The sequence below is a fragment of the Sesamum indicum genome, linkage group LG5, assembly GCF_000512975.1.
Source record: "Sesamum indicum cultivar Zhongzhi No. 13 linkage group LG5, S_indicum_v1.0, whole genome shotgun sequence".
Classification (NCBI taxonomy): domain Eukaryota; kingdom Viridiplantae; phylum Streptophyta; class Magnoliopsida; order Lamiales; family Pedaliaceae; genus Sesamum; species Sesamum indicum.
This window is the reverse complement of record NC_026149.1, coordinates 17,741,888-17,754,660: the sequence shown is the minus strand read 5'-3', so window position 1 is coordinate 17,754,660 and position 12,773 is coordinate 17,741,888. Positions and strand designations below refer to the sequence as shown.

The 12,773-nt window shown below is 31.1% G+C and overlaps 1 protein-coding gene across 1 annotated transcript; it reads left to right on the top strand.

Moving 5' to 3' along the window:
• Window positions 7,679-8,612, top strand: LOC105162875 (transcription factor bHLH150). The gene is made up of 2 exons (XM_011081035.2): window positions 7,679-7,827; window positions 8,003-8,612. The coding sequence occupies exons 1-2, from the start codon at window positions 7,817-7,819 to the stop codon at window positions 8,577-8,579; spliced, it is 588 nt and encodes a 195-aa protein (XP_011079337.1). The 5' UTR covers window positions 7,679-7,816; the 3' UTR covers window positions 8,580-8,612.

The following is a 12,773-nucleotide window of genomic DNA, read 5'->3' as shown; positions in this document are numbered from 1 at the left end:
GGACGAAAATTACCTTTAATCCTATTAGAAATGTCACCCCCATATAGTACTTTCAAGACAAAAATTACAAATTTTTGTGCCTGAAAATATATAGTGCTACGCCAAGTAAATTTATTTTTCTATTTCAAAAAATCTATAGAAGTAAAAAATTTGATTTTATTCCCCTGCCCGCCACACGCATAGTAGTGTACCGTTTATATTAGTGGAACTCCAACACATACTAGCGATATCTAACTAGACTTTTTTGTTTTTAAATAATTACACTAATAATGATAGACTTATTTAATTACAATGTCTATATATATATATGATTATCAAAAATACATATCTAATATTTAAATATATGAAATTCGCATTCCTAAAATTCGTAAAATAGTCTACCTCTTATATATTAATCCATGTAATAATAACAAAAATAATATAAAGCAAAATTAGTGGTTACATACAAAGCACCTACCCACGTACACGTACATATAATTACGTAAAATTTGAGACACGATTGTCACAATCTCCGTACACGCAATGAACTGATGGTTTGTCAGTGGAATTATATATCTGAAATTGAGGATATCCGTGAATCTCGGGCGTTCCAAGTCCAACTGCATGGTCCCATTTTTATCAAACACCATGTGGCTATTGGAGTGAAAACTTTTTTTTTTTTTTTTATTTCATTTAATATAAACATATTATGTATGTTCAAAAAATTATTTATATAAACATATTATGTGTATAATTTTTTTTGAAGTAAAGAATATAATGTTGTTTTAATTTACGTTGTATATTGGAAGCTAGTAAACTAGATTTTTTGTCACATTTTTTTACGTTAGTTGTTTTCTAGACGGGGAAATTGCATTTTTGGTCTTCAAGATTTATACATCTTTTATCGCATTAAGGATGTGTGATTTCTCATTTTTTTTTTTTTGTGAAATGTAAGTTTTCATTCATCCAGTAATATTTACAGAGTACTCCGAGCATACCCGGAGAGATACAAAAGGACCCTAACTGAAGTTTAAAAAGCAATTAAACCGTGTGGGAAAAGTGTTAAGAGGAGCCTATACACTATGATCTTGACTGAGATAATAAGCCCCTCGGGATTGGGTTTAGCGCCTTCAAAGATGACTTCATTGCGATGTCTCCAAAGGGTGTGAACCGTGCATGCCAAAGCTAGGTGTCGCACTTTGTTATGAACTGAGGGCCGATTTTATCCTTCTTTAGCCATTTCACCACGCTGTGCAGGGTGGACATGCGTCGGTTAATCCCAAGCCATTTTCGGATATGGGACCAAACGTAGTTGCTGAACGGACACTCAAAGAAAAGGTGTTTGGCCAATTCCTTGATGTTGATGCAAAGTGAGCACAAGTCCTCCTTATTGAGGAATCCAAGTCTGTCCCTTGTAAATTACCTTTCGTTACATTTCATTTGTACTTTTATGAAAAAGACATATGCCAAGCACGTAGTCGATCATTATTTATATGACGAAAATAACTTAAAAGGTAGAGTTTTTTGTAACTTATGGGACCATTAATAAAATTAATCCCGTAATCAATAAAACTAAAAGCGCTCAACATGTGACTAAAAGTGGCCAAAGAATTAACAGTCACATGCTTAATACGTGCCTTTTTTATTGAAATACTAAAGCAATCGAAGGAAAGGACTCCAAGTGAGATTTTTGTAACTTATGGGACCATTAATGAGAATCCTGTAACCCAATGGAACGAAAAGTATACTAATCCTAAAATATGGGACGAAATTTACCCATCTGTTCGAAGGGTTCGTTAAATGAAAGTTAATTATATTTTTCGTCCTGTAACTTTAGATCATTAGCACTTTTGGTTCTGTAACTTACTCTATTTACATATTTAGTTTATTTTTTGACAAATTCAGTCCTAATCATCTCATATGCAATCCCTTTTTGGCTAATTTATCTTGTGTTGATAATTTTAGTCCTAATAACTCATAATTACGGTGTGACTAGGATCAATATTGTCAATATATGACTAAATTTATTAAAAAATGACCAAATGCAAGATGTTCAGGACTAAATTCGTCAGAAAATGGTTAAATGTGTAAATAAAGTAAGTTACAGGATCAAAGTACTAATGATACGGACAAAAAATATAATTTTACCTAAATGAAATACGAAATTACTTTATTTCGACTTATAATTATGAATCAAGTCGAATTATACTATTTTTTTTTTATTTTTGGGAGTGGGTTAATTATATCTCGATTGAAATATTCTAAAATAAGAGATCATTAAGTAATTAATGACCTCGACAATATGATTGTAGGATTGAAACAATTAGACTATAAAGAGTAAATAACGCGTACTTTTTATAAGGTGACTGCGGGAATATATTTAAATGGAAGGATTTAAATTTAAGAAGTAAGAATTTTAAATGATTTCATATTAATTAGATTTAAAATATATTATGATGTTACTGAAAATAACTTAAATGAGAATTGAATGATTTCAAGTCATTTAAGACGTAAAATTATTCAAAACAGCACAATTAATTTATTAGGAAAAAATATTATTTTAGTCCGTTAAGTATGCCTAATTTTAATTTTAGTCCGATAATTATATCCATTTTTGTTTTGGTCTAGTAACTTACGAAATTGCTTACTTTTAGTTCTCTAACAGATTTTCGGACAATTTTACCCTATGCAACTTTTGAAAGGCAATTTTAGTCCATATGCACTCATAGGGATAAAATTGTCCGAAAATCTGCCAAAGGAATAAAAGTAAGCAATTTCGTAAGTTACTGGACCTAAACAAAAATGGACATAGTTATCGAACTAAAATTAAAATTAGACATACTTAACGGACTAAAATAATACTTTTCCCAATTTATTATTATGAATTTCAAATTTCCAACTCGAAATACATGATCGATCCAATCGAATGTGAGGTTATTTTGCTTTACCCCATCATACGATCGATGAACATATATCCCGAGTTTGGAATTATTGCACTAATCATATACTTCTAAACAGAGGATCTTGATTAATTAAAAAAAGGATCTTAATTAATTTGGTTGCTTCAAAATTTCTACAGCAGAACATGTTGACTTAGTATACTAGTTTATTAATCTTCTCTTTTATTACATAAATAGTAAAAAGCTGACAAATAAGTAAGAAAGGGACTGTAAGAATTAATGAAAAAGTCTAACTGAGAAGAGAAATGGAGTTAGGATTAGTAAGATGGGATGATCTGAAATCGAGATGGGGTCCACGAGTGATCTGAATTAGAGGATGGGATCCACGGGCAATCCTTTGCTCGAGTTGTAAGCTAATTACGTTGATCTGAAAATAAATTAGATTTATTGGGGTGACTCCCAACTAAAATTCTCTAATTATACTAAATTCAACGCCATTTATAAGTAGAGCGGAGTCGAGAAGCTAGAACTCTTAGTATTAATTGCATACTTGTCAAATGGTTGCTCCTGGTATTTATAAGGTGTCGATATGTCCAAAAATACACTGAGCCACATGACGTCTCGATGGTTGCTCGATGTTTCCGGCATCAACTGTCGTTGAAGCGGGGCCTCAGATGGGTCGAGTTGGGTCGTGCCCGACCTGTGTCGGAAAGACTCGGATCCCTATCTTGTTTGGTAATGAATGATGTTCAAGGAGGGTTATCACCAAAGAACCCCATCATAAACTCAGTGATCCAACTAATCTTAGGAACTCTTAACAGATGTCCAAACAAGTGTCGCACGTAAGCCGAAAGGGGCACGACATACATGTAAATACACATATATATATATATATGTGTGTGTGTGTGGATCATAATTGGTACTTGGAGAAAGCTATCATTCACAGCTCAGAATGGGTATAGTAATAAAATTGCATGTGGTGAGCATGTGATCCCTTTCTCTTTCCTTCCAAAAATTGATGCCCTAAGAATATATTTTTCTTGGTGGGGCCCATTCCCCTCTTCCCCATGTTTTCCGGATCCTGCCAATTTTCCCTTTTTTCTTTCTTCTGCTGCCCAATCCTTAATCATTTGCCTTAGAATCCTAATAATCAAGTCTAAGACAAGGACGAGGAAAAGTTCTCATGTCTCAACAGTTCAAGATTAAAGGAGAATATTTCATGTATTTATACATAAATATAAAATGTATATATTTATATGTGTGTATATATATATACATCTATATTCATTTGTATAGTATTTAGAAAAATAATATTTTTCGTCTCATATCTTAATATCAGTACACTTTTCGTCCGATTAATTATGAAGTTTTCAAAAATGGTCTCATAAGTTAACGAAATTATCAATTTTAGTCATTCTGTCAGATTATGTTGGCATTTTAATAAAAAAATGCGCGCGTGGTTATTAACTCTTCGGTCTTTTGGATAACGGCCACATGACCTATCTGTGAAAATACTAAGATAATCTGATTAAAGGACTAAAAGTGATACTTTTTACTTATGAAATTATCAATGAAACTCTTGTAACTAATGAAATAAAAGATATATTGAATCTGAGATATAGAATAAATATTGCAATTATCCTTGTAATGTCAATAATCGAAACATTCAGTTCGGACAATGTTGTTCAAATATTTGAATTGTTGAATTGCTAATTACAAGTAGGGAAAAGTATTATTTTAGTCCGCAAAGTATGCCTAATTTTAATTTTAGTCTGATAACTATGTCTATTTTTATTTAGGTCCAGTAATTTACGAAATTGCTTACTTTTAGTCCTCTGGCAAATTTTCGAACAATTTTACCCCTATGCAACTTTTGAAAGGCAGTTTTAGTCCATATGCACTCATACGGATAAAATTGTCCGAAAATCTGACAGAGGACTAAAAGTAAGCAATTTTATAAGTTACTGGACTTAAAGAAAAATAGACATAGTTATCAGATTAAAATTAAAATTAGGTATATTTAATGAACTAAAATAATACTTTTCTCTTACAAATATATATAACTTTTGACATAATACAAGAGATAGAGAAATCACTGGGATACAACACAATCAATTTGAACTTTCTTGTGAATATGAATTAGATGATTAGATGTATATTGCTTGTTCGAAGACTTATTATAATTAGTTCTATTTATATATATATATATATATATATTCATAATCCTTTGCTCCACACGTACTTAATGTTAAGGTTGATGTTAAAAAAATAAGTAACAAAATCAAACGTTTAATGCATAAATCTTCTCACAATCACCGTAAGAAAATAACTTTATAGCTATAAAAAATTTAATGTTAAAGTTAATCTTGAGTTAATTAGTAAGTAAATTTTTTATTGTTAATCTATATTATTTAATGTATATTTTAAACAATTCGTTTATTAAATGCATTAGCAGATAAATTTTTATTATTAAATTCATTAGCAAGTAAATTTTTCGTATGAAATAATACAGATTAGCTACGAGAATTTTATTTATTAATTGTTTTGACGTTTTCTTTACTTTTTTTGTTCCTATTGAGTTATTATTTTATAGTGAATACATATATATAGGGTGAATAGCAAATTACCATCCTGTAATATTGAAAATGAGTACATTACCCCTCTATGAAAAAAATAGAGCAATTTACCCCTGTACTTTTTAAAATGAAGCAATTTACCTTCTTATACAGGGAGGTAAATTGCTTCATTTTAAAAATCATAGGGAGATAGATTGTTGTATTTTAAAAATTACAGGGAGGTAAATTGCTACTTTTTTTTTTTTATAAGAGGTAATTTGCTCATTTTCGATATCGTAAGGGGGTTGCTTGCATTTTTTCCTATATATATGTGTATATATATAACCAACACAAATTTGAGTGATAAAATTAAGATTGTCATTAATTAATTTCGTATAGTTAATAGTAAGATTAGGTTTTGTTTTATTGTTATATGACTTCCATAATATTAGCAACAAATTAAGGATCGTGTATACATAAATTTGTGAATAGTGAATAATAATTCGTGTATATTGATTTAAGGGAAAAGTATTTTATTTTAGTTCGCTAAATATGCTTAATTTTAATTTTAGTCCAATAACTATGCTCATTTTTGTTTAAGTCCAGTAACTTACGAAATTGTTAACTTTTAGTCATCTGGCAGATTTTTGGACAATTTTACCCCTATGCAACTTTTGAAAGGCAGTTTTAGTCCATATGCACTCATAGGGGTAAAATTATCCGAAAATCTGTCAGAGGACTCAAAGTAAGCAATTTCGTAAGTTAATGGAGCTAAACAAAAATGGACATAATTATCGGACTAAAATTAAAATTAGGCATATTTAGCGGACTAAAATAACACTTTCCCTTTGATTTAATAACAAGACTATATATAGTCTAAGTTATATCAACATTGATAAAAATTAAATGAAACTATTCACTCTGCTGATAAGTTACGTTTTTCAGAATCATATTGTGGAAAAATTAAATAAACTAATTATTATTGGTGCATGCATGGCATTATGGCTAATTAATTAAATCTTACACCCAAGGTAATAAATCATTCCTTTTTCAGTAAAATGATCAAGCATACTATTAAATCTCTACACAACAATTAATCAATTAGCAATAATTAATCAACCAATTACAACAAGAAATATTATTACAACCAAGTATATATATATATTACCAATACTTACGATTTAGGTGAGAGTCTAACTCAAAATTCCTAAATCTTGAACCTCAAATTTGTCTCTTAAAAGAGGACCACATTGGAAGTAATTATATAGTTTATGAATTATAAGTTTGGTTCTTCTCTAAGCAAGTACTCTCTTATTTTTCTGAAAATATTTAGGTTGGATCAAAATTAGCGCTGGCGAAACCTAGCAAGTCTATCACATTTACCATGCGAAAATTATATCTATATATATAATTTAGCGAAAATATCGATTTATATCTTATAATTAATATAATATGAGCAAATTTAATTAATTCGAGTAACAATCTTAAAAAAATAATATAATTTTAGTCCTGTAAATATAAGGGGTTGCAATTTTGGTCATGTTGAAACCACTTTTGATAATTTTGTCCTACAATTAAAAATAATTGGCAATTTAAGGACAATTCTGACCAGAAATTCATAAATTGGTCAAAAAAGTGCAAGTCATGGGTGTGTGACATGTTAGTAGAGATAACTGTTCAATTTATGAATTTTCGATCAAAATTATTCTCAAATTACTATTTTTTTTTAAAAAAATTGCAAGATTGAAATTGCCACCATCTATACTTATAGGACTAAAATTATAATATTCCACGACAATCTTGACATCATTTGTATGTGTCTTACTACATTTTGGTGGTTACGAGCGCTTTCGATCCAGCTCTACCCTATCCCAAAGGAAAGTTGCAAGAAAACATTAATTGATGATGAAGTTATCCCAGTTTTGATAAGTTGAGAATTTTTTGTTTTCTTGTAGGTTGTGTTGTCACACAATAAGCTACAAATGTTAGGTTTACATTGCATCAAAGGGAGTCGACTACTTAAATAATCTTTTGTCTGTAATAACCATAACCCCCCCAAAAGAAATTTCAAATATTCTGTTTAGGGTTTTGACATGCGGGCCATGGAGTTGCATGTGCCCGCATGTGCTGTGTCTTTCTCCCATTGGCCCACCAAAAACACCCCCCCCCCCCCCCCCCCCCCCCCACACCCCCTTCTTTCAGCAAATAAATGGGCTTTATTCACTTTCTTCTCCTTCTCATTCCTCTCTTCCTCTATGTCTCATCTGTTTCTTGGTTCCTGTTTGGAAAGTAATTAATTCATTTTTGCAGTTTTTCTGCAATTTCTTTGTCTCAAGATTACATTCTTGCAACCTCGGATTTCTGCTCTTGATCATCAGTTCGATGAAAGAAAGGTATGTGCAGTTAGTTTTCTTGATTTCATGCTACTTAGAATGTAAGAAATAGATGAATATTTGATTTCTTTTCCTGTTTTTTTTTTGAAGAATTACAATTCATTGATTAATTTTATTGAAACCTTTTTATTATTTTAACTGATTTCATCTTCCTTTCGGGAAATTACATATGCAGAATGCCGAATTCATCAGCATTGATGAAACAAGAATTCCTGAAGAAATGGATAAAGGGTCTGCAAATATACAGCAGCTTCAAGAAGGAAATGACGATTTTCGAAAGAAAAAAGGCCATCAAATTGTCAGCAGATGTGGCCATTGCTTCGACCAGAAACGCCTCGACTCACTGGAGCCGGGCCCTGATGTCCGATGTTTCCACAGACGACGCCAACCACGCTGCCAAAATCGTCGTCGCACAAATATCAGGCCGAAAGGTAGAGAAGTACAGCAGCAGCAAAGGGTTGATGATGACATGCAGCAACAAGATTCTGAGAAGAAGCCGTGTGGCGAGTCGTTGTCGGAGAACTAGGGGTGTAGGTACAAGTGTTAAAGCGCGTTCCATTGCAAGGAAGGTGGTGAAGAACAGAACCCGAGTGCTTAAAAGTCTTGTACCTGGTGGGCAAGAAATGGATGGGGTTTGTCTGATTAAGGAAACCCTAGACTACATAGCTTCTCTCCGAGTTCAGGTTGATGTAATGAGACATCTTGCTGCTGCTGCTGAGCGTTTGGACCCTCCACAAAGGTCGATTTTGTAATTATTAATTTTCAATATATAATTATTTATTTCAGCTTTTCCTTTTCTTGTCTTTTTTTTTTTTCTGGTTTATAATTAGATCATGAAGAAGAGCATTATGTAACTCTATATGTACAGATGAAAGAGTAATCGATCGTGTTAGTAATTATATATATACTATTATAGAATTAATCAAAGTCGTGTTTTAATTGGATGACACTTTTAGACATAATGAAAATTAATGTGAATTTTGTGGAGATGCATGCTAATGAAAATTTGTTTGCACGAAGTATATGATTATTCTTTGAAATTTTGTCTTAGTTTTATAGTAAGTGTGCATGTCATGGAATTTAACTAATTTCCATATTAGATGAATTCTCAAAGGAAAAATTAATTACAATTTTAATCCTGTAAGTATATGTGCGGAGTGACGGTTTCAGTTTTGTAAGAATTCATTATCACTATTTTATTCTTAACGTGCGAAATTCTAAAAATTACAGAACAAACAGTCAAAATAAATTCATTTCACAACTAAAATTGCCGCATCCATTACTTACAATACTAAATTTGCAATTTTTCCTTTTTCAAATGTGCGTATATGGATTTCTGGACGGACAATGTAATTTCAATGTTTTGTTTTCTTATTAATCTTTCGTCAACCAAAAATACTTTAACAATGGCAACAACGTTCACGGTGAAAGTACGCCCCATCAAAATCGTGCCGGATTTGCAATGGGATTTCCGACTTGGAGTCCGTTACAAATATTTCATCAATATTTGGCGATAGGATTCATGATAATCATATGATAACCGGACTTATCCGTTCCAAATCAATCATAAAATTCCGTCGCAAGTTCCAATATTAGTGTATTCCTCGCGATAAACCTATTTATTCATAGTGATTATTACCATTAAATGCCTTCCAAAATCATTCTAAGTACCATGATCATTGTCATACATTTGTACGACGTACCGATACCGTTGACTTCAACTTGGAAGATGTCACTGCTCAATCGACGGCCCAGCTGGAGTTGTTCTCTGCAGTCATGAGGACTTTGTGTACTTTGTAATTCCACTCTATGGCTATTAATTAGTTCAAACTTCACAAGGAAAGAGCCTTTTTTTAGAAAAGAAAAAAAAAATATTCCGTAAATTCAATTAATACATCAATATACTAAGAATAATAAATTTCAATTCAATTAATATATTGATATAATTATAAATAAATTACAAACACACACGTAAAAATCAAATAAATACCCACACGTCCAGTGGGACTCAAACTCATCTCTCAAACTTGTTCATGGGACCTCAGATTTACCTTCAACCACGAGACTAAGATATGATTGGTGCAAGACACGAGTTTACGTATAATTTTTGAACTTAGCTGGACCACAATTTACTTTGGGAGTGTTTGTAAGGGCTTAAAATAAACGTTTACCAATTTATTGCTAAAAATAAGGTAAAAATATTATTTTATTTTACAATTTCTGTGATTTTTTTTAACTGTTTAAATTAAGTTGATTTAAGTCAGAAGCTAAGGTCCGTACCAATTTCTGCAATTTATTCGTAAAATTGTAAATATAAGTTGTTTTCTTTGTCCAAACACGCCAACTTCGACTATTGTATTCAAACACTCCTAACTTTTGTTACGGTTTAACTTACAATTTTCTATTTAACTTAATTATTCTCGGCACAAAAGTAGAAGTTATTATAAACACATTTTTACTCTCACATAGTAATAAGTAAATTGACTCGTAAGGTGTAGCTGAGATCTCTTGATCTTGGTTTGATGTTTCAGGGTTAAAAATACATAAAGGGGTAATTTTATTTTTGATACCCTAACTATACTTTTATTTCACTTTTGGTACCCTAAATTTTTAATTCATCAGACTTGGTACCTGATGTTTACATTGTTTATTATTATTGCTTCCGTCTATTAGTTTGACCGTGAAAATTAAGGATAAATCCCATTTTGGAGAAAACAATAAAGGCAAAATTTTGTCAATAAAAGGCTATATTTGGTAGTCATAGATATTAATACCTAAGAGAGGCTTGAGAGAATTGAATTGAGGGAAATTTAGCAACAAAACAAGAGAAATGAGATGAATTCAGTATTCATCTTTCGCAAACTCGAGTATCGGGTGAATTGTGTGAATGACGTTAATATTTTTTGTGAGTGTATATATATGTAATTATCGAAAAGATAGGAGTGATTTATATAAATAGATCATAGATCAAGGATGTAAATGTAAGTATCCAATATTTTTATATAAGACCTCAATTTTATCATTGAAACACAATTTTCTTTACGTTTATTTTTTTTTTTTGTTTGGAATTTTAATAGCTCCGATTATAATTATATGTTTTTTTAAGATAACAAAGGAAACTTAGAATTTACACAAACAAATAATTAAAATAAAAAGGGATCTTTTTAATTTTCTTTTGATTTTTTGAAATATAATTAAGGATCAAAAACAGTTCTTAACCAAAATAAACTTGATTTTGAACTTTTTTTTTTGTTAAATAAACTATATTTTTTGCATTTAAAAAGATAAAACAAAATGCCATATAAAATTAGCATGTATATAGTAAAAAATGATAATACACTTATTTTGATGTCAAGAAATATACCTAATTTTAATTTTAGTTCGATTTTAGTCCTACGAGAGCATATGGACTAAAACTGTCTTTCAAAAATTGCATAGGGCTAAAATTGTCCGAAAATCTGTCAAATGACGAAAAGTGAGCAGTTTCGTAAGTTACTGGACCTAAACAAAAATGGACATAGTTATCAAACTAAAATTAAAATTACGCATACTTAGCGGACTAAAATAATACTTTTTCCTATTTTTTATATCAATATTTTTTGTAAAGTAATGGTGATACTTATAGCTACCAAATATGGTCTTTCATTGATAAAAATCCGTCTATTTTTCCTTCAAAATAGGGTTGATCGTTAATTTTTACGATCAAATTAATATAGGATAGCAATAATGATAAAAAATGAAAAGTTAAGTATCAAGTTTGATAACTTCAAGAATTGGGATACCAAAAGTGAAATAGAGGTGTAATTAGGATGCCAAAATAAAATTATCCCATACATAAATAAAGCCCTTTAAAGTAATAGAGATTTTCAAATGGTTCTCTTTCTTTACAATGAGAGATAATTACACTTCTCTTCTCTAATGTTTGGTGTAATTATATATAGGGCTGTCAACGAGTCGAGCTCGAGTCGAGCTCGACCATTTTTGTCGAACTCGAGCTCGAGCTCGACTCCAAATAATTTTAATTAAATCTAATTTAATTAAAATCCACCTAATTAAGCCCATCATATATTTAATCCAATTAAATATATGAGCCCAATAAGCCTTTATTAATTAATAAGTCTAATTTATTAAACAATAAGGGCAAATTCAATATAAATTAATTCTATTAATTTATTCTTGGATTCGTCTATCCAATGGATCCCTATTATATATAAGTAATCAAAATACTTACGGAATTAGTTCCCAATTAATTCCTCGTCCCTTCTCGGTAATTTATGTGTGACTCTTTAGGTTCACCTTTCAACTAGACTTGGGCTAGTGTCAAACACTATCATTAATTAAATTTAGTTTAATTAATAATTCTCGATCAACCCTTGATCAAGAAAGCCCGTCACCATGGGTGGCCGTCTAGCAACGGTCCATAGCACTGGAGACTAGGCGAATATTTATGAGAACTTTTAATTGGGGTTTCCAATTTCAGTTGTAATAAGTGTAATTAGGATTGTGAGGTTTCATTTATTTTGAATAAATGTAAGCTTCCATGGAGATGAAGACCTAGACCTGTTGGACGGAGCTCATGACAAAAGAAGAACAAAGAGGAAGACCCATTAGAATGATAATGGCTTACTATTTTGTAATAGTTAGGCCACACCCTAGATTGACCATAGACTCACTGCGGGCTAAGTGGGTCGCTTAGGATTGGGCTTGTGATCATCCAACAGGGGCATGCTTGCCTTGTTTTTGCATGTAGTGTATGTTTTAATATTTGGAGTATGATGTATTTGAAATCCATCTATTTATACTCAATGATTAAACTGATGTATGCAAAATCTTGTAATGATGGGGTCTCGGTTACAACAAACTTAACTCACTTGGATGGTCCAAATTAAATATTAGGCCCATAATGGCTTAAAATTCAAATGGTTTGATTAAATCCAAGCCTTCCA